The sequence below is a fragment of the Helianthus annuus genome, chromosome 4 (genome assembly GCF_002127325.2).
Source record: "Helianthus annuus cultivar XRQ/B chromosome 4, HanXRQr2.0-SUNRISE, whole genome shotgun sequence".
NCBI classification, from domain to species: Eukaryota; Viridiplantae; Streptophyta; class Magnoliopsida; order Asterales; family Asteraceae; genus Helianthus; species Helianthus annuus.
Window position 1 is genome coordinate 205172548 of NC_035436.2, and position 21936 is coordinate 205194483.

A 21936-nucleotide genomic window follows, 5' to 3' on the forward strand; every position below is an offset into this window, starting at 1 on the left:
ACTCACAATCCTTCACCGGTGGTCATCCCTCATAATAATCAAGGAAGAACATTTGAAGTAAGGACCAACTCTTTGCAAAGTTTACCAAAATACAAAGGGTTGGCAACGGAGGAGCCTTACTTCCATTTAGAGGCTTATGACTCGATTTGCAACACTCTTGGGAGTCAAGGTTTTTCGGCCGATGATGTGAAGTTGGTCTTATTTCAATTTTCCTTGGAAGATAAGGCAAAGAAGTGGTTCTACACTTTGCCTTCAGCATCTATTTATACTTGGGGGGAGATGCAACAAACATTCTTAGACGAATTTTATACCGCCCAAAAGACCAATGATGCGAGAAAAGGGTTGAGGAGCTTTCAACAACAACAAGGCGAAATGTTCCATGAAGCCTTTGAGCGTTTGAACATGATGATTAAAAATTGTCCACACCATGGGATTGAGCTTTGGGAGTTAATGAATGCCTTTCATGAAGGGTTGTGTGCCGAAGATGCACGAGATTTGATGTCCATTACAAATGGGACATTTGGCACAAACTATGAGCATGAGGATTGGGAATTTTTGGAGCAAATGGCAATCACCTCAAAGAGAAAGGCTCAAGCTTCAAGGAGAGCACGACCGGCCGTTACCCGAACACAAGTGCATGCGGTTGATGATGGTAACACACAAACTTCTAACCAAATTTATGATGTTTGTGCATTGTGTAATGAAATAGGTCATGCAGCGGAAAATTGCCAAGGAATGGTGGAAGGGCAATTTGAAGAAGTTCATGCCGTTCAAGGTCAAGGAGGGGGTGGTAGAAATTTCAATATGAATTCTAACACTTATCACCCCGGGTTGAGAAACCACCCGAATTTTCGTTATGGGAACCCCTCGAATCAATCAAACCCGAACTTTCAAGGAAGCCAAGGGAACTATGGTTCGCGCCAACCTTACAATAATCAAAGTGGATATCAAGGTGGGAACAACCAAGGATACCAAAGGCAATATCGAACGGGTCAAGAACAAGGGGGGTCTTCGGGTGGTAATGAAATGATGGAAATGTTGAAAAGCATGCAAGTGGAAATGCAAAAGAGGAACCAAATGGATGATGCTCGCATACAAAAGGATGAGGCTCGAGACAAAGCAATCCAAACTTTGACCACTCAAATGGGTCAACTTGCAACTGAAGTGTCCGAATTGAAGAAGAGTAAAGGTCAATTACCAAGCGACACTAAGGTAAATCCATCCCATGGTACGTCAAGAGGTAACAATGTTAATATCCATCATGTAAGTGTTTTGAGAAGTGGGAAAGAGTACAAAACCAATCCTTCACCGGATTTGGTTGATGGGGTGGTTGAGGATATAACGGGTCAAGATAGTGATGAAGAAAATGAACCACCCATTGTTTCTTCTAAAAAACCCAATTTTGAAAAACCCGAAATTATTAAAGAAAAAGAAAAAGTAAATGAGGGTGAGGGGTCTAGTGAAGTACCATTTCCTTCAGCTTTATTAGATCCGGGTAGAAAAAATTTTATTTCAAAACGGGGTCCTCAAAAAGAGGAAATGTGGGAGGTTTTCAAACAGGTTAAAATTAATCTTCCTTTACTTGAAGCTATTAAACAGGTGCCCGCTTATGCCAAGTTTCTAAAAGAATTGTGTACTCAAAAGAGGCAACAAAAAGTGCCTAAATTGGTAGACTTGACGGAGCGGGTAAGTGCGGTATTGAAAGGGGACCTTCCTCCTAAGTTACAAGATCCGAGAACGCCCCTAATAAACATTCAAGTTGGGAATTTTCAAACTACAAGGGCGTTATTGGATCTTGGAGCCGGAGTAAGTATCCTACCGGGGGGGTTATATGACCAATACGATTTTGGTCCATTGAAGCGAGTTGAGACAACGGTTGTATTAGCCGACTTGTCTCATAAACTTCCCTGGGGTATCGTACGGGATGTTATAGTTAAAGTTGATGAATTTTATTATCCCGTTGATTTCCTTGTGCTAGGTTACTCATCCGCGGATCCAATTCAACAACAAAATGTTATTTTGGGTCGGCCATTTTTGAACACCGCACACGCTATTATTGATTGTCGTTATGGCACGGTCGACATGACATTCGGTAATAGAAAAATGAGGTTAAATGTTTTTACTAACGGTACTAATGTGTATGGTGATGAGTGTTTCTTAGCAGATTTCATAGACGGTTACGACCCGAAGGAGTTCGAAGAAGAAATTTTGGGCTCTTGTATTTGTGACATGTCCTTGCAGGTTCACGCATGTGAGTTGGAGGTAGAAGAGAAAGAGCAAGAAGCTCTCGCGGTAAAGGAAGGAAGTCCACCATGGACCTACCAAGCGGATACATTACCGGTGGAAATTGATTCGGGCACCAAACCTTCTTTGGAAAGTCCACCAAGTGTGGAGTTGAAGGAGCTACCAAAGCACCTAAAGTATGCATTTTTGGGGGAGAATGACACCTTACCGGTGATCATTGCCTCCAACTTGGAGGAAGCTCAAGAGGAAGAATTGATGCGGGTGTTGAAGGCTCATAAGGCGGCGATTGGGTGGACGATAGCCGATTTAAAAGGCATTAGTCCATCCATTGTGATGCACAAGATTATTACAAGTGAGGACGCAAAGCCGACCCGTGAAACACAAAGAAGGTTAAATCCAAACTTGAGAGAAGTGGTGAAGAAAGAAGTTATCAAGTGGTTGGATGCGGGGATCATTTATCCCATTTCGGATAGTGCATGGGTAAGTCCAACTCAGGTAGTGCCAAAAAAATCCGGCATCCAAGTAGTGAAAGATGAACAAGGTGAGCAAATCGCCACCCGCCCGGTAACCGGGTGGCGAGTGTGTATTGATTATCGAAAATTAAACGCGGTTACCTCAAAAGACCATTTCCCGTTACCCTTCATTGACCAAATAATTGAGAAACTTTCCGGTCAAAAATATTATTGTTTTTTGGATGGGTATTCGGGATATAACCAAATTGCTATTCACCCGGACGACCAACACAAAACCACGTTTACATGTCCATATGGTACATTTGTTTTTCGGCGAATGCCATTTGGACTATGTAACGCCCCCGTCACGTTCTAAAGATGATGAGTATATTTTCGGACATGGTTGGGGAATCTCTTGAAGTGTTTATGGATGATTTTTCCATTTTTGGTCCAAGTTTTGACTCTTGTCTTAATGAATTAGAAAAAGTTTTAAAAAGGTGTGTTGAGACAAACTTGGTACTAAGTTGGGAAAAGAGCCATTTTATGGTTCAAGAGGGTATTGTTTTGGGGCATGTCATTTCGGACCGGGGGATGGAGGTAGATAAAGCAAAGATTCGGGTAATTTCATCTTTACCTCCACCAAAGAATGTTAAGGGGGTGAGATCTTTTTTGGGACATGCGGGGTTTTATCGAAGGTTTATTAAAGGTTGTAGTGTAATTACAAAACCTTTATGTAACTTGTTATTAAAAGATGTTCCCTTTGATTTTACTGACGAATGTTTGCAAGCGTTTCATGTTTTGAAGGAACAGTTGGTGAAGGCTCCTATTTTGCAACCACCGGATTGGTCAAAGCCGTTCGAGATTATGTGTGATGCTAGTGACACGACCATTGGAGCGGTTTTGGGTCAAAGGGTCGATAAGAAGCCGGTGGTGATATACTATGCAAGCAAAACTTTGTCCGAGGCGCAACTCAACTACACCACAACCGAGAAAGAATTATTAGCAGTGGTGTATGCCTTGGACAAGTTTAGATCTTACATTTGGGGGAGCAAGGTGATAGTGTATTCGGATCATAGTGCAGTCCGATATTTGATGGAAAAGAAGGATGCGAAACCCCGGTTGATTCGTTGGGTGCTTTTGTTACAAGAATTCGATCTTGAGATTCGGGACAAAAAGGGATGTGAAAATGTTGTTGCGGATCATTTGTCCCGAATCCCGTTGGAAGGTGTTGATGACCCAAGTGAAATCAATGAACGGTTCCCCGATGAACACTTGTTGGCCGTCTCGACTTATGTTGCACCTTGGTATGCCCATTACGTTAATTATTTGGCTAAGGGTGCAATTCCAAATCATTGGACTAGGAAGAGACGACAACAGTTTCTTAGTCAAGTGAAGCAATACATATGGGATGAACCCGACTTGTTCAAAATCGGGGCCGATCAAGTGATACGAAGATGTGTTCCCGAAACGGAAGTTTTAGAGATCTTGATCCATGCTCATTCATCGGCATGTGGAGGGCATTTTAGTGGGAACAAGACGGGTTATCGGGTGTTATCTAGTGGGTTTTATTGGCCCACGATTTTCAAGGATTCTTGTGAGTATGCCCGGAATTGCATCAATTGTCAAAGAATGGGAAGTATTTCGAAACGTGATGAAATGCCGTTACAACCGATTTTGGTAGTAGAAGTATTTGATGTTTGGGGAATAGACTTCATGGGTCCTTTCCCAAACTCAAATGGATTTTTATATATATTGGTTGCGGTTGATTACGTGTCGAAATGGATTGAAGCTATTGCCACAAGGACTAACGATCACTCCGTAGTATGTAAGTTTGTGCAATCTAATATTTTTGCTCGTTTTGGTGTGCCTAGGGTGATAATAATCGATGGCGGTTCGCATTTCAAAAATTTCAATTTCGGAAAGCTGCTTAAGAGATACAATGTGAACCACCGCGTTCTACACCGTACCACCCGCAAACGAGTGGTCAAGTCGAAGTTTCCAACCGACAAATTAAAGAAATTTTAATGAAGACGGTGAGAACGGATCGGAAAGATTGGTCAAGCAAGCTTGACGATGCGTTGTGGGCTTATCGAACGGCCTACAAAACTCCACTTGATACCACTCCTTATCGGATGGTTTATGGGAAAGGATGCCATTTGCCTATGGAGTTGGCACATCGGGCGTATTGGGCAATTAAAACGGTGAACGCAAACTATGATGAAGCGGGTCGGGCGAGGAAGCTTCAATTGAACGAAATCGAGGAAATAAGGGATCAAGCCTATGAATGTGCATCTGCATATAAAGACAAACTGAAAAAAGTTCATGATGCGAAGATAAAGAAAAAGAACTTTGAAGTGGGTCAAAAGGTGTGGTTGTACAATTCAAGGTTGAAAATGTTTGCGGGGAAACTAAAAAGCAAGTGGATGGGTCCTTACGTTGTCCGAAGAGTGGGAAGGTTCGGTGATATTGATATTCAAGACGAACAAACAAACAAGCAACAAACGGTGAACGGGCATCGGCTCACACCGTACTTGGAAGGTAATGATATCAACAATCTCGAGCTAGACAAAGTGGGTTACATTTTACGCCCGGTGGATGACGAGGAAATGTGAAAGAGGCCCAGGTTTGGTATTTGTAAATATTTAGTTTAGTTTCTTGCGTTTTGAATAAATCTCGTTTAAACCGGTGTTTGAAACAAGTGTGGGGAAATTCTTACGGATTTCTCGAACATAGTGTGGAGGACAACACGGGTTTTTAACGGGGGGTAAGGTAATATTTTTTTATGTTTTCTTAAAATTATAAAAAACACATAAAAAGTAAAAAATTATATAAGTTAAAAAAATATATATTTTACACAAGCTGCTTGTGTTGGCCCCCCTATGCCCAGTACCCGCCGTAAGCTACGGTGGGGGGGCGTAGCTTACGGCGGCCATCTATCAAAAAATAAGCTTACGCCGCATAGCCCCTGTCTTACGGCGCTGAATTTTTACCCAGTGATTACCGTAAGCTACGGCAAGGAGCCGTAGCATACGGCACCGAGCAAAATTTTGGGGCCCTCACCTGGTCAGCGTCTGTCGTGTATATATATAAAAAAAAAACAATAAATTCCGAAAATTAAATAATAATAATAATAAAACAATAATCCAACCACATATTCCCATCATTAATCCCCAACCACACATCCTATTCCTTCTTCACCTTTCTTCTACCTCTAGAACCCTAAAACTCCATTACTCCCCAACCTTCATATCTTCATAAATCTCTCAAATCAAGCCCGATTTCAGTGATTTTTGGGTCGTTTGTGACTAAAATTTCACGAGCATTCAGATTGTGGGTAAATTTTTGGAAGAAAATCACGTTTTCTGGTCCGAAATTCAAACCCTAGGTGCCGAAAATTTGGGGCTTTTTGGCGGTTTTTGTGTGAACTTCAAGTTTTTGTGATTCTCATCTTCTACAAAACCAAGGTATGCAATTTCTTTTCATTCTTTGAAGTACATTGAGGTTTGTAAGTTTTCATTATGTTTTTGCTTACACACTTGCTTGTATGAGATAGATGATAGAATTTCGTGAACCATTGAGTGTTATGGGTATGAATGTGTTTGATGTCTAATGAAATTTTTTTTAGAAAAGTTCTGATTTTAGGGGACATCATGCCAAAATTTTGTTTGAAAGAATGGAATTTTTGGTTTTTGCACATCTATACCCATAACGTGAAGCAAGTGTGGGGAAGATTTGATGGAAATATTAACTTGATTTGTTCACATGGTTTTTGAATGTGTGTAGGAATGGCGTCTAAGAAAGGAAAAGGAGTTGCAAGTTCTTCTCAAGGGGATGCGGCACAACAAAAAAGGAGGAAATTGACCCGGGTTGGTGACCCGGATTCGGAGGAAGATGCACCTCCAAGGGGTCCCAAGCCGGATTGGACGTCCGGTTCATTGTTGGAACAACCTGCGGAATGGAGAAAGGATCTATTCCATGAGCAAATGAACAAGCTAAAACAGAGAGGTGAAGCGTTTATTTGTGAAAAGGAGATTCGGCATGTTGATTTCGGACCATTCGGGATCACAGACAAGTTTAATGCATTGGGTTGGGGGGCGGCTATGAAATGCTATGATGGTGAGGTGAAGAAGATGTACGACACGCAGATTCAAGAGTGGGTGGCATCACTTGAATGTCCCCCATTCAAGTCCCCAAGCAAGATGCGGTTAGTATGATGGTGTAATGGGGTGAAAGTAGAAATGTCGTATGATTCTTTGCGCAAGATAGCAAGGTTTGATGATGGGCCAGCCAACGAATACATTTATCCAAGCCTCAAAGATCTTTACCATGAGCCCGCTAAGCATCCACAATGGCAAAATATGCTTGACTACCTCTTCCTTCCGGGCACAACACATAGGAAGTTATTTAGAAGAAATTTGAGGATGGAAGCGAAGTTGTTGTTGACATTTTGCATGTATAATGTTGTTCCAAGGAGGGGTGACAAGATGGAGGTGCGTTTCCAAGAAGTGCCAATCTTATACATGATGATGCATGGGTCACCTAAGGTTCCTTTCCGGTTCTTAGTATTGAACAACATTTGGTTAAGCAAGAATAGTGGGGAGAAGAAGATTATACCTCATTGCCGGTTGATTACGGCATTGCTTAAGAAATATGGGGCAATTAAAGGAGATGAAAAAGGTTCTTACAAGAGGTTCAGGCCGTTCGACCTTAAGAATCTTGGTTCAGATTGGGTTTACACGGAATCGGAGAGGTATCATAGGTTGAAAACAGATGGGAGACGTTGGAGGGCGTTAAAAGTGGATGCAAGACCGTTACGACCAGGTGAGGCCGATGAGCCTGAGTCAACAGATGATGAAGTAAGTGGAGATGATGATTACCGTGAAGACACATTCATGGTAGATGCTCAAGTAGGAGGTGCCGGTCAAGTGGGGGTTCAAGGAGCTGGCGTACAATCTGGTTATGTGGGTAGTGCATTTGATTATGCACAACAGGCTTATGACCCGTACTGGGCCCATTCGGGGGATATGGGTCAAATCATTCAACAAAGGCGGCCACCCACTTTTGGTGATTGGAGTGAACCAAACCAGATGCTCTTTGATCAACAAACATTCATGGGTGCTAGTGTGGAAAGGGCTATCAAAAGAAGTTACGATAGAAATGAGCAATGGAACCGTGCTCATAGATATGCCCGTGAAGAAGAAACAAACAACCGTTACTTGGATGATCGTCAAAGACGCATGCATGACCAATGGCATGCGGGGCAGCCAGTTGTAGGAGATCCACCCATTGTGGACTACACCACATTGCCACCATATGATGGTAGTGTGTCATACCCCACCCCGCCTTTGCACCATTCTCAGTGGGTGGACCCGCATGCTATGAGTTATCAACAAGCAAATCCAAGCAGTGATCAAGGAAGCAGTAGTAGCGATGGAGCATTTGGCTTTGGAGAGTGGACGGATATGATGACATCCATTTTTGGGCCTCCACAGCCGAAGTACTACTAGCCAGGTCGTATTTTGCTCTTTTGTACATTTTTGTATATATGTCTATGTGTTTATGTTTATGTTGCGGTTGGGAGGTCGGGTGGTGTTTGTGTTAATATGTTGTTGGGTTGTGAGAATTGGTGGTGTCTTTTATAAAAAAAAAATATGGGTTTGAGAATATAAGCAATTGGGGATGTTCTTGGTTAAAGTGATCTCTCCCTCAAAACCATACATTGGGACAATGTATCCCAAGTGTGGGGATGGGGGAAATTTTTGAGAAATTCAAAAATTTTTGCAAATCCAAGCGAAAAGTGTAAAAATTTGAAAACTTGATATTGTACCATTTAACACACCGACACCCGTTCTTAGCTTTTTCTTGGTAAGAATTGAACCACATATGAGAGTTAATTCTTTGCTTGAGTGGCGGTGTGTGTAGTGTGTAAATAGAACTTGTGTGTGAATGCTTGTTAAATCCTAGAGTTGGCATGCTTTTGAAGATGATAAGGGACTTTTAGGATGCCTCGTCTAGATGTGTGAGAGTGCGGGAATTGGTGGGTTGGACCTCATACGTTACATATATGAGCTTGGTATTGTGAGGGGTGGGGGTTTGGTCCATAGAAAGCTATGTTTGAGCCTTAAGCCATTCGATTGAAACCCAAAGCCTACTTCCTATATAAATTATACCCTATTGAGATGACCCGGTTTAGGAATTTAGTTGTGATTGTGATGTCTTTGTATATATTGTTGAGTTTTATGTGTTATGAAAAAAAAGAAAGAAAAAAGAAAAATATGAGAAAAATACAAAAAGAAGTCATTAGTGCAATAGTAGTTTAGAAGTTTATGATGTTTTGGTACATAGTCGTTTGCTTTGGAAATAAAACCGGGTCAAATCAAAATTAGCTCTTATATATATGTCCACCATTTTCCTACCTTTGCACCTAGCCCCATAACAACCCGTAAGTTCCTTTGATTCAAAAGCATGTTAGATATTGGTTAGGAGGAAACTTGATTTTCATACAAGCTTATTGTCGCACACACACACATATACGCATTGAGTGGTTTAGCATAACTTGCTAATTTTTCTTGTCACCGAGAGTTTTTGTGAGGGGTGTGTTTTGTGGTATGATAAAAAGTTAGTAAAAGGACGACACGTTAGTTTGGTTCGCACGATTGGTCGCTTATGGTTAAAAATAGTTTGTGAAGTGGTTGCTTGGGACAAGCAACGGGTAAGTGTGGGGATGTGACGGGTAGTCCGAAGGACAACCCTTAAAAGGCGTAATACAATGCATATTCTACACTTTATTCAGTTAATTGCTTGAACTAGATAACCACTTTATCTTGGATTGTGCAGGTGTTAAAACTACCAAAATGTATCTTTTAGGAGGTATGAGGGAATGCTAGAAGCTGTTAGAGTTAAAGAGCGAAAGAAGTGAAGTTTGGATGAAGAACAAGGAAGGAAATAAAGCTCAGGACCGTAAGCTACGGTTCCTGGCCGTAGCTTACGGCCTCCCTTTCATCCAAAATGTTCCACCGTAGGACAGGGGCTGGTTGCCGTAAAAGACTAATGACCACCGTAAGCTACGGCAGCTGGCCGTACCTTACGGTGCTGTGCTGACTTGTTTTTGTTCGCTGGCCGCCGTAAGCTACGGCAGGCGGCGTAGCTTACGGCGCCGATTGATCCAAATTTGTAACTTCCGCATTAATTGCTGTTTTGAAGATGTTTTATGGTTCCTCATCATGGGTCTTTGGTTACACCTGATTGGGACACGATTTGGAAGCATAACGGAGAGACTTGAAGGTTTTGGAACATCATCTTTTGAACTATCTTTCACTTAAATCATCTAGCTTCATTAGTTCTTGTTGGTGAAACTTGTGAACAATATTTTTCCATTTCTTGCATTATGTTAGCTAAAGCCATGAGTGGCTAGATATTTGGATGATTATCTTGTGTTGAAGGTTTGTGGTAAACTTTTGTGTTTTTATTTATATTTCTAGAATAACAATTCCTTTTCATTTGAATTGATTGTTATGGTGTATAATTGGTTGTTAGTAACTTGTTGATTCTTATGTTTAACTAATTAGAAACCATACGTTCTTGGTGCCGTTGGCAATCGAGATATCATGGGTATAGTTAGGTTTGGGTAAGGGTTGATTGATCATCGGGTGATAACCTCACGTTCTCGGAATCTGAGTACTTAGTCCCCTTTCATCACTGCAATTGGTTATACATGAACTATGTTTATGTAGTTCTTTCTAGTTGAATGTTAACACAAAAGTTGAAACAAACCGGATACTCAAGATAGTCGTTTATTTCTAAATTGTTTACAACCTCAATTTTTCATTTTGCAAATTAATTAGTAATTGTAGTTTTAAAAGAAACCAATCCAACCAACTCTTGAATTTTATTTTCTTGCAATTAGTTTAATTTAGTTAACTTAGAGAAGCACTTCAAATAGCACATTTTCCACAAACTCCCTGTGTTCGATACCCACTTGCCACTATTTACATAGTTGTTCTTGGGATTAAATTTGCGTGACCACGACATCACGTCAACATGTACAGTCTTTCACTATCGTATGTTGTATTGATCTCTTGTAAGTGCACTTCAAGATATGGGGTGTGGGATGAAGCCCTTAGGGGCTTTATCAGGAAACGTCAGTGTCACGTAGGATCCACGTCAGACAGGGGGTTTTATCACCCCCTCCCTTAACTTGCAGGGTGTGGGATAATGCCCCATATTAAACAAAATTAAAAAAAAAAGATTTGATTGGATGAAATCAGATAGGCCCCACCTGAACACATGCTTCTTCCTCGTTACCATGGTGAAGCCCCCTTCAATGGCGCCCTCCTTGAAGACGGCGGTGTGGGTGGTGGCGCCCTCCAAGCGCTATGGGAGGTGAGGTGGCCGCGGTGGCGCCTCCACACCCTCCCCTCCGGCATTACTTACCATCACTTGCCCAGACGTGTCCTACGTTGTAAATCAAGCTAGTCAATTTCTCCATGCTCCAACTAACACTCATTCAGTCAAACGCGTTCTATGATTGTTAAGGCGCCATCTCATGTGGTCTTAATTTCTAGTGCCCTATTCGGTCCTCATTATCATTTATTCGAATACGGATTGAGATCGATATATTGAAACTATATGCTCCACACCTATGCTTCCATTTTCTTATTGGAAATCTTGTTTTATGTAGTACTAAAAAGCAACCAATTGTAGCAACCAATTCTGTCATATTTAATACCGACTATAGCTTTATCATACATATTTAACAGTTATTATACTTAGTCACATATTATATTACACTATACAATATTATATAAAAATATACACAATTCATACAACATTTAAATATCTAGATTCCTAAATTATTTATAAATTTTACCTCGAACTCAACCATCAAATAAACTCTAATCTAGATTTTATTCAGGGTTGTCCAAATTGTTGGTTGCTCGCTCGATTTTCACCAGGTTGTAAATGAGTCGATCGGCTCAGTTCGATTTGTAAATGAGCCAAGAACGAGCAGTGGTCTCTATAATTATATATAGAGACAAATTAGAATTACAATTATAGTTTTATACATACAACTCAATTGGGTTGGCCCAGTATATACAAATATACAATTATATTTGTATTTACTAGCCCAATCAACCCAATAAAAAAATTAACACTAGGTTTAATAGTAAAATTCTAAGTCGTAAGTAACACTCTTGACTTCTTTCCCTCATTAGTCGTCTGTCGTTAATTGTCTTCCTTTATCACGCTACGCCGCAATGTGACAATCATTCTCTACGGTATGTTAACCTCATAGACCTCAACTTGAGCCTCATCTTTGGATAGTCGAACCAATCATGGAAGGAAACATACCAAATTCATGGTTGTTAAAAGCACTCACAGCTCATTAGGAAAATGCACGCTCGGTTTTTGGCTTTGTTCGGGTTGTAAACTAGCCAAGTACAATCAAAGATCCGCTCGGTTCGGCTTGATTCAACTCACAGACAACCCTAATTTTACTTGATTCAAACTTATTAAAGTTTAACTCTACTTTTATTTATAGTAAAATGTCATTTCGTCCCTAAGGCCAGTTTTGCAACATTCGTCCGAAGGTTTGTTTTTCTGCATCCGGATCCAAAAGGTTTGAAATCTTGCCATTTTCATTCTGCTTGTTAACTCAATCCATTTTTTTATTAAGACATAGGTGTTTTTCGTCTCTTTTGTTAACTTAAAGGATAATTCGGTCTTTTTCACTTTATGTACAAGTATTCAAAAAAACGAAAACACCCTTAAGTTAACACAAAAGGCGAAAATAACCATGTCTTAACAGAGTAAAATAGATGGAGTTAACGGACCGGATAAAAATAACAAGATTTCAAACCTTTTGAATCTAGATGCGGAAAAACAAACATTTAAACGAGAGTCACAAAACTATCCAAACCTCATAGACCGAAAACCAAAGTGCAAAGAGAAGGGCTCTAATTGACAACACATACAAACTAAAAGGCCCCATATGACCAAATCTATACGTACAAACAAAAGGAGAACAACTAAACTACGCACTGTGGGAACTGTCTTATTCTACACACCCCAGATTTCTTAACGCACACGCTTTCAGTATTGTTCCTATCACGCAGGTTGTACCTCTTTTCCTGTTAACAATCGTCTCTTCTGATCACTCGATTCTCACTATTTCTGTATGTATTTCATCTAACTGTTCATCTGTTTGGTTAATTTGTTTGATTTGATCTCTTAATTTGTAGTGATCGGTTTGATCGCCGATGAAATCTAGGGTAAATATACTTTTTCCTTAGGTTATCTTACATTTGTAGTTAATTTGATTCAGTAATTAAGTTGTTGATATGATCCGTTTTGTAGAAAATTGAATTATATATATGTGAAATTCGTGAAAACCTAGGATTATGCAGAAGTTGTAATTGCTGTAATTGTTTATCTGTTTTGTATAATTTGTTTGAACTGATCGTAGTTTTTGGTGATCGGTTTGATCACAGATGAAATGTAGGGTAAATAAATATTAAATACCTTTGTGCTTCGGTTTTCTTGCATATTTAGTTGATTTTATTCAGTAATTAAGTTGTTGAAAAAATCTAGTTAGTAGATGATTGAAAATTGTATGTGAAATTCGTGAAAACGAAACGATCTCCAAATCGTACATGATGACGGTTGTGGAGAGTGATTGATGATTTTACATTCTTATAGTGTTAAAATTTATTTTGATTGAAGTAAAGGCATAAGTGTTTGACTGAGTTTAAATCTATTTTTTATTGGAAAAAATACTAGAATAGACAATTTGACCTTTAAGTTAACGGAAGACGGAAGTGATGCATATTTCAGCCCTTGGCAAAATAGACAAAAGCGTAGGCTAAATAGCAGACGGATAGGATTTACTGATTTAGCCTTTTGTTTTTAGCCTATGCCTTTTCATCTACGCTTTACACGCATTGGCGGATCTTGAACTTAGCTTTCGGTAAAATCAGGGCGCGCGGGCTTAATACATAAAAAATATTCGGTAAAATTTACAATCGTAAGCGAAAAAACGGGGCGCCACTGTTTACGTGTCTTTTCTTTATTTTTTTTTTTTGTATCTTGAACTTAGTTTTTCAGTAAAATCGGGGCGCGCGGACTTGATACATATAAATTTTTTGGTAAAATTTACAATCGTAAGCGAAAAAACGGGGCGCCACTGTTTACGTGTCTTTTCTTTATTGTTTTTTTTTTTTTTTTTTTTTGTGGTATGTGGACCCCATGGTACTTCACCATGAGTTTTTGTGTAGGCTAAGCCTAGCCGTCTTAGCCCACGGAACCTGTTTGGCGTCGTCTGATTGAGTCTTTTTGTCTATCTATTTTTCCAAGGCTGAATATGCATGTCTATTCTGTTAGCTTTGAGGTCAACTTGTCTATTCTACTAATTATCCCTTTTATTTGAGGTTTTGTTGTGAAATGAAATATGATGATCATTCATTCATTCTGCAATGTTTAATTTTGATTGATGCTGATAATCTGTAATTGCAGTGCTAGAGATGGGTACACTATTCAAATCGAGCTTTCTTTTGTTGTTTCTTTGGTTTATTCTGTCACCGACTGCGTATTCGGGCCCTAATGGTGGATTGGTTAGAGTCGGACTAAAAAAGAGGAAAATCAACCAATTGAACCAAGTTGGTGGACACGCTGGCTCGAATGAAGGAAATGCTAGAAGAAATCACGTTGTTCGTGGTAATTTCGGGGATTCGGAGAGCGACATTATTGCCCTAAACAATTACATGGATGCTCAGTATTATGGTGAGATTGGTATTGGTACTCCGCCTCAGAAGTTCACCGTGATTTTTGACACTGGTAGTTCTAATCTGTGGGTCCCTTCTGCAAAGTGCTACTTCTCAGTGAGTTTCTCTTTTCTTGTAGTTTTGGAATCCTAATTAAACCCTTATCTCGTGCTCTCCACACGTGCATGCACACGCCCACACACACACACTCTTTTGCTGATCATTGTTGATATGGATGCAGGTCGCTTGCCTCTTTCACTCTAAGTATAAGTCCAGCCACTCAAGTTCCTATGAGAAAAATGGTATGGTATCTATCTATGGTTTCTTTATGTACTTCATCTTTCATTTGACATTTAGAGAAGAAGTGTTAAGAGACAATTGTGAGATGAGAGGGTTTCCTATAGTTGATCTTAGGTAAGATTTAGGGCTGCGAACGTACCGAACGAACACGAACAAGACCTTGTTTGTGTTCGTTTGTTAAGGAAATATATGTGTTCACGAACTATTCATGAACACTTACCGAACGAGATTCTATGTTCGTGTTCGTATTTAAATAAATGAAGGTGTACGTGTTCGTTTGGTAATTTTAGATTTTTAGGCCAGGAACGCAAATGAACGTTCATGAACACAAACTAATGTTCATGTACACAAATGGAAACAAACGTACACAAACAAGTGTTCATGAACAGAATATATAATACAAGGACACTCATTAAATAGTTCATTTGTCGGAATTTGAAGTTGTTAAATAATATATAAAAACTAAAAACACTAATGAACTATCGAACACAAACGAACACATTACTAAACGTTCACGAACTTAAATGAAAGAACGTGGCCTCTGTTCATGTTCGTTCATCTGACTAAATGGACGAAGTTTCTTGTTCACATGTTCGTTCATTTATTAAACTAACGAACACAAACGAACTTCCCGCTGAACAGTTCACGAATTGTTCACCATTTTATTAAAGGACTTAATATTATTAATATGTATTTATGTCTAATTCAGGTAAATCGGCTGCAATTCAGTATGGAACTGGCTCTATCTCCGGTTTCTTTAGCAAAGACTCTGTGAAGCTTGGTGACCTTGTTGTAAAAGGACAGGTCTTGTAATAACTTCTGCATCTAAATGTAATAAATCGAATATTTTTATCTAGTCTTTTCATTTTGGTGTGTCAATATTTTCAGGATTTTATAGAGGCAACTAAAGAGCCCGGTATCACTTTCTTGGCAGCCAAGTTTGATGGTATACTTGGCCTTGGGTTTCAAGAAATCTCTGTTGGTGATGCTGTTCCTGTTTGGTAATAGTTTGACACTTCTCCTGTTACTGAACTTTCATTCTTGGAATAATGTATACATGGCCGGCCGGTGGGCGGGGAGGACCACCGGCCAGGGCCCGATATTTTGAAGGGCACGATATTTAAAAAAAATCTGATATGTATATGTAAAAAAATAATTAATAGGGTATACCCATAGAAACATCAACATAGGCCCACTTACAAAACTATTTTTATGGTTTAGATTAGTTATTAGCCCATTGGCATTAGGTTTAGAACTTTAGTGAGCCCAATACCCAATTTTGTTAAGGCCTAAGGGCACGTTTTTTCGAGCTCGGACAGGGTACATGAATTCTCAGGGCCGGCCCTGAATGTATACATAGGATTTCGCTAAGGCCACACATAAAAGCCTTCATTTTTGGCCGAGTTTTACAAGTTGTCACAACTCATAGGAGTTATCATTTTACCTTAACCCTATATATAATAGCGATCAAGGAAGAACCCCCTTGAGTTGTGAGAACTTCGAGAACTCCTACTTCCCATGCGAGTTTCGCCACCATTTTCTGCACAAACGTAGATGAACCTGTTACAAACACATCTATAAAATGAAAATTGCCGAATGGCATGTATTCGCCATTTACACCAATGTAAAAAAGCTGCTGACATCAGCATTTACCCCACTGTAAAGGTTTTTTACGCTAATGTAAACCAACGCATACTAATTTTCTTTTTTTTTTTTTTTTGAAGAAGTTGAAAACTTTTGAATACTTGGGTGGCCTATGTATACATTTTTCCTTGATTCTTTTGTTCGAACTTTCATAACTGACTTCGTTTTCCTTTTTCATATTGCATATGACTTTAGGTACAACATGGTGGAACAAGGTCTTGTTCCCGAACCCGTATTTTCATTCTGGCTTAATCGCAATGCTGACGAGGGTGAAGGGGGTGAACTTGTGTTTGGTGGGGTTGATGCCACTCATTTCAAGGGTGAACACACATATGTCCCCGTGACTCAAAAAGGCTACTGGCAGGTGAGTCTTCTTTTATTTATATATTTTTATTACATTATGACGGTTCCTCGTACACTCAAAACCTGATTTGGTTGTTTATCTTCTGATAGTTTGATATGGGTGAGGTCCTGATTGGTGATAAAACAACCGGTAATTTTGCAGCATTTGTTTTAATCCCTTTTAGCTTTGATACCTTGTGGGTTAATCCTTTAAAACGTTATTAAAGTTCTGAATCTTATAGGGCTTCTGACATCGTTTTTTTCAGGATTTTGCGACAATGGTTGTGCGGCAATTGCTGATTCTGGAACTTCTTTGTTGGCTGGTCCAACGGTATGTATCCATTTGTATGCAATTATAAGTTTTTTTTTTGGCAAAATGTCACCTAATATTATAAGTTTGAGTAAACTTCCGTTTTGCTCCCTGTGGTTTGGTTAATTTAACGGTTTTGCTCCAATAGTTTAAAAATAGTCATTTTCCTCCTTGATCTTTCGAGTTTGTCGCCAGTTTGCTCCCTAATCTTTCGAGTTTGTCGCCAGTTTCCTCCCTGATGGAGTTAGAGGCTGGGAGCAAAATGAAGATAAATTAGAAAAATCAGGGAGGAAAATGGCTATTTTTAAACTATTGGAGCAAAACCGTTAAAATGACCAAACCACAGGGAGCAAAACGGAAGTTTACTCTATAAGTTTCATTGTAAACAATTTTCATCACAGTAAAGTCATGCAAAACATTTTGTAAAACTGCAAAAATCATCCAAAAAGTCAAATATAATATTGTTTCATTGTTGTAAAGTTTCTCATAACTTGTTAAAATCGAGTTATGGAACAATTACGAAACTTGACTACCATTTAGTTTTTTTTTTCTTTTTTCTTTCAAGTTATGATATTGAAACTTGGTTACTATTTGATGATTTTAACCTTTTTTATTGCCAAAGTAGAAGGTGAAAATATAATACAAATTATATGTTCTCTATTTATAATAAAACATCATTACACATCAATGTCTAATTAGTTATTTATCTTTACTTGGCTACATGAGACTAACGTCGTTTCAATAACATCCAACTCTTGTAGGCTGTTGTTACGCAAATCAATCAAGCCATTGGTGCTGCTGGAGTTATGAGCCAACAGTGCAAGACGTTGGTCGATCAGTACGGAAAATCTATAATTGAGATGCTACTATCTGAGGTACCTGCACTTAGTTCTCTTTCTTCTCTTGTTTCTAGATATTACTGCTTTCGTTTTTTACAAATTATATATATTTACATTCAGTAAATAGAGCTAGACATGCACAAAATGTCTTAGGTCTGAAAGTTGCAATCAGTCTTAATACTTAACCTTCGATCGGGAAGCGCAGCTAGGCCCGTATGTCCGGTCCTTGAGGCCATTTCTTGTAAATCCCAACTGATAAGTCGTTTTCTCCCAATGATGTTTAATTTCCCTGACTCAGAATCATTTTTTAGTTAAGTTATTTTTACATGTACTATTAATATAAACTAGTATTTTGACCCACCGAGGATTGCGGCCTCGTCGAAACTGAAAGTAACTCGAACTTACACTGTCAAATATTTGACCCAACTCGCTTTTGAACAAAATTTACGTCAAAGCGTAGACCAACTGAAAACGCACATGAAAATAAGCACGAAAACGTATTATATTTTACCTAACTCGTTACGAGATGCGTCGAAACGTAAACCAACTTGGATTTATAACTAAAAGTACTTAAAAATAAGCTCGTAAGAAAATAGTGTTTTTTTTTACGTTTAAGAATGGTACCACACGTTGCGGCGGAGTGGAAACGTAAGGTAACTCGAATTTATACAGCCTAGTGAGAACGTATTATTTTTTGACCCGAGTCGTTTTCAAACAAAACGTAGACCAACCAAAAACGTACATAAAAATAAGCATGAAAACGTATTATAATTGACCCACGCACATATAATTAAGCACGTAAACTCGAGGGGGGGGGGGTCAAAATGACATTTTACAAAGTTTTTAGAAAGTTGACAGGGTATAAGTGGGAACTTAATGAACCTTTTTATTTGTTTTTCTGTAGACGCAACCTGAAAAAGTCTGCTCTCAAATGAAGTTATGCACCTTTGACGGTTCTCATGATACTAGGTCAGTTTCACACTTCTCGACATTTGTGTACTCTGGTTTGTCGCTAACTATACTAACTTGTATATTTTGACAGCATGATAATCGAGAGTGTAGTTGACAAGAATAACGGAAAATCATCTGGTGTACATGATGAGATGTGTACTCTCTGTGAGATGGCAGTTGTCTGGATGCAAAACCAGATCAAGCGAAATGAGACCGAAGATCAAATAATTAACTATGTTGATCAGGTGACGTGACTTCACCATCAAAAAAGAATATAGGAAGCAAATGTAGCAGTGGTGATTTCGACCCGTTTACATATGAACGGGTCAATTCATGCTTAAAGAAAACGGGTTAAATGTGTTGAAAATCTCCCAAAGTTTGTTTTTAGAGTAAAGTACACGGATGGTCCCTGTGGTATACCAAAATTTCGAATTTGGTCCCTAGCTTTCTAAAAGTACATAGATGGTCCCCTAAGTAGCACTGGAACGGGTACGGGATCGGGGTACGGGGACGATACGGGAACGAGGAACGGCAAAACTTAAAATTCCAAGATACGGGTACGGCAATAAAAAATATAAAAAAAATAAAAATACATTAAACAAATTCCAAAAATACTACATCTTCCAAAGGTAATTAAATATCAATAATCAAATCATTTTCAAATTCCGGTTCATCTAGTGAGAGATCGGCAATCGATAGAGAATTAGAGATGATGAGACTTGAGAGTTTAGAGATTAGAGAAGCCGAATATGATAGGTCTATTTATTTAATGGCCGGTTGTGGAATTTGAAAGGGTAAAAACCCTAAAAATAAATGGAAATGGGTTGGATACTTCTACCAGATACGTCCCCGACATTGGAAACGTTTAGGAAACGTCCCCGACGAGTACCCATGGTGTTTCCGTCCCTGACAAGTACCCGAGACGGGTACGGCCACATAAATGGAGTCCCCGTGCTACATAGATGGTCCCTTTTGTTTGCACTTTGTAACGTATTTAGTCCCAGCCAAGAAATCTAAAGGTTTCAGCAGGTCCAAGTTAGAGACTAAATGCGTTACAAAATGCAAACCATAGGGACCATCCATGTACTTTTGGCAAAAGTTTGGGGACTAAATACGTTACAAAGTGCAAACCACGGGGACCATCTGTGTACTTTTGGAAAGCTAGGGACCAAATCCAAAGTTTTGGTAAACCACAGGGACCATCCCTATACATTACTCAAATTTAACCTTTGTAATCACATGTCACAATTCACACGTTAATTGTTTACAAAAAAAAAAACAATTATGGACAATAACTGTACAGGGTCAACCCACCCGTGACCCGACATGCTCGTTTTACGACCTCTAATAAAAAATCAATAAAATTTATGATCGATGATCTCATGGGAAAATTGGATAAGATTTTTAATTTATTTTTCAGCTGTGTGAGCGGATACCAAGTCCAATGGGTGAATCTGGAGTTGACTGCAACAGTCTTTCATCCATGCCTCATATCGCATTTACCATTGGTGGTAAAACTTTTGACCTCTCACCCGAGGAGGTAACCTTATAATGTTAATCTGATTTGTATTATTTTTTTCTCTATAACTGCGTTAATGATTCGGTTCTTTGGTCGAGGGGTATTATTTATTTAACCTGATTTAATATATAAATTATCCTTGTTAAATTTCGTGTGATCGTATAGTATGTCCTGAAAGTTGGTGAAGGAGCAGCAGCACAATGCATTAGTGGATTTACTGCTCTTGATGTGGCTCCTCCTCGTGGGCCCCTATGGTACAGTCATCAACTCTTGTTGCCTTCATGTCTATTCTTAGTTTATCACTTTCACAAAAAAAAAAAAAAATTTAAAAAGCTTTTTATTTGCGTTTAAGCCATCGTATGCGTATTACCTTTACTTTTTCATGTGTTTTTGGGTGGGTTTTACACCCAAGTTAGAGTTGGAAAAATGAGTGGTTTGGGTAACGGGTCAAAACGGATAACTTTTATATGGGTTGGGCCGACCCAAGACACATTTACACCAAAATCCAACTTACTTTCATCTTTTGTTATTGTATGTTTGGGAAAATGTTTTGTTCAGTTACATTTTGTTTGTTCTTACCATTATATGCAAGTAACTTTCTATAGCATGCAAAGTGGTGACGTGGCATACCACGTAAAAATGTCGAAATTGACACCTCTGCCTGGAAATAATATGGGAATTTTGATACAGGATCTTGGGAGATATTTTCATGGGTAAATACCACACGGTGTTTGACTATGGTAAATTACGAGTCGGGTTTGCAGAAGCAGTTTGAGACCTCTAGTTTATCATCATCATCATCAACATGCTTGTTTCATGTAAATGTGGCAATAAATATATCACACATATATAAACGTAAAAGTTTGCTGGCGTATGTTACTTGTGGAACAAGTAAAAGGTTAAAACTCGATGTTTATTTACCGTCTTATAAGTTATGCCTAGGGTTTGTGTAAAATTTGACCGTTTAAGCTTTCATCGTGTGGATCTGTTTTATTTTGTATTTTTTACATTTGTCCACTAAAACGATGTGTTATGGAGTGCGACAGTGATAGTGATAAACACAATATCTAGGTGCCACCTTGGTACGAGGGGTGTCCCCTCGCACTATCAAAACATATGTAGTGAACACACGCTCTACCAAGTTGCTTCACTCACGAGCATGAGGCCAACCATGCCCGCTGCACTCCGACTCACTTTGTTGTGACGTATTGTTTGTATGATTGTAATGCATACAAGTTTGGTATAAATAGATGGATATCTCACATTTGTCTCACTTGAGTTGGGTTAAGATTGTTAGGAGGTTAGTACAAATAGATGGTTAGGTCTATTGTAATTTGTGTGCTTCCATTGATTCAAAATAAAAGAGTTGAACAAATTTGTTCAACCTCGTGTTTCTGTGTTCAATCAACGGCTTTATTTTCCAATTGATTTTACACAAGAGTTAATTACACCATTAGTACTTGTGGTTTATGGAAAGTAACAAGTTCAGGTATTAATAGTTTAAAATCACTTAAGGTTCTAACTTTTCATTTTGTAACAATCTGGGGTATTAACATCAACTTTTGTTGAAGTTTGA

At 38.9% G+C, this 21936-nt stretch overlaps 1 protein-coding gene and 1 non-coding gene across 5 annotated transcripts; one reads left to right on the forward strand and one right to left on the reverse strand.

Moving 5' to 3' along the window:
* Positions 1-328: 328 nt before the first annotated feature.
* On the reverse strand, positions 329-434 carry LOC118491979. Its single transcript, XR_004892423.1, has one exon. It is a non-coding gene; the product is annotated as a small nucleolar RNA R71 (small nucleolar RNA).
* A 12230-nt stretch (positions 435-12664) lies between these two features.
* Positions 12665-21367, forward strand: LOC110938157 (cyprosin). 4 transcript variants are annotated; one of them, XM_022180630.2, is made up of 15 exons: positions 12710-12811; positions 12938-12967; positions 14208-14572; positions 14697-14757; positions 15465-15559; positions 15644-15756; positions 16595-16763; positions 16853-16892; positions 17008-17072; positions 17813-17926; positions 18795-18859; positions 18933-19086; positions 20262-20381; positions 20526-20614; positions 21051-21367. In XM_022180630.2, exons 3-15 carry the CDS (start codon positions 14216-14218, stop codon positions 21133-21135), a joined length of 1527 nt encoding a protein of 508 aa, XP_022036322.1. In that variant the 5' UTR covers positions 12710-12811; positions 12938-12967; positions 14208-14215; the 3' UTR covers positions 21136-21367. The 4 variants fall into 4 exon arrangements, with proteins under 4 accessions (XP_022036320.1, XP_022036322.1, XP_022036321.1 ...); XM_022180628.2 differs by lacking the exon at positions 12938-12967 and having other exon boundaries at positions 12665-12811; XM_022180629.2 differs by lacking the exon at positions 12938-12967 and having other exon boundaries at positions 12723-12871.
* Positions 21368-21936: the final 569 nt, after the last annotated feature.

Bases quoted from the DNA above. Each gene is read 5' to 3' on its own strand.
- LOC110938157 (XM_022180628.2), top strand. From the start codon at position 14,216: ATGGGTACACTATTCAAATCGAGCTTTCTTTTGTTGTTTCTTTGGTTT. The intron at 15,757-16,594 runs GTAATAGTTTGA...ATATGACTTTAG, and splicing joins GGTGATGCTGTTCCTGTTTG to GTACAACATGGTGGAACAAG. The intron at 20,615-21,050 runs GTACAGTCATCA...ATTTTGATACAG, and splicing joins CCTCCTCGTGGGCCCCTATG to GATCTTGGGAGATATTTTCA.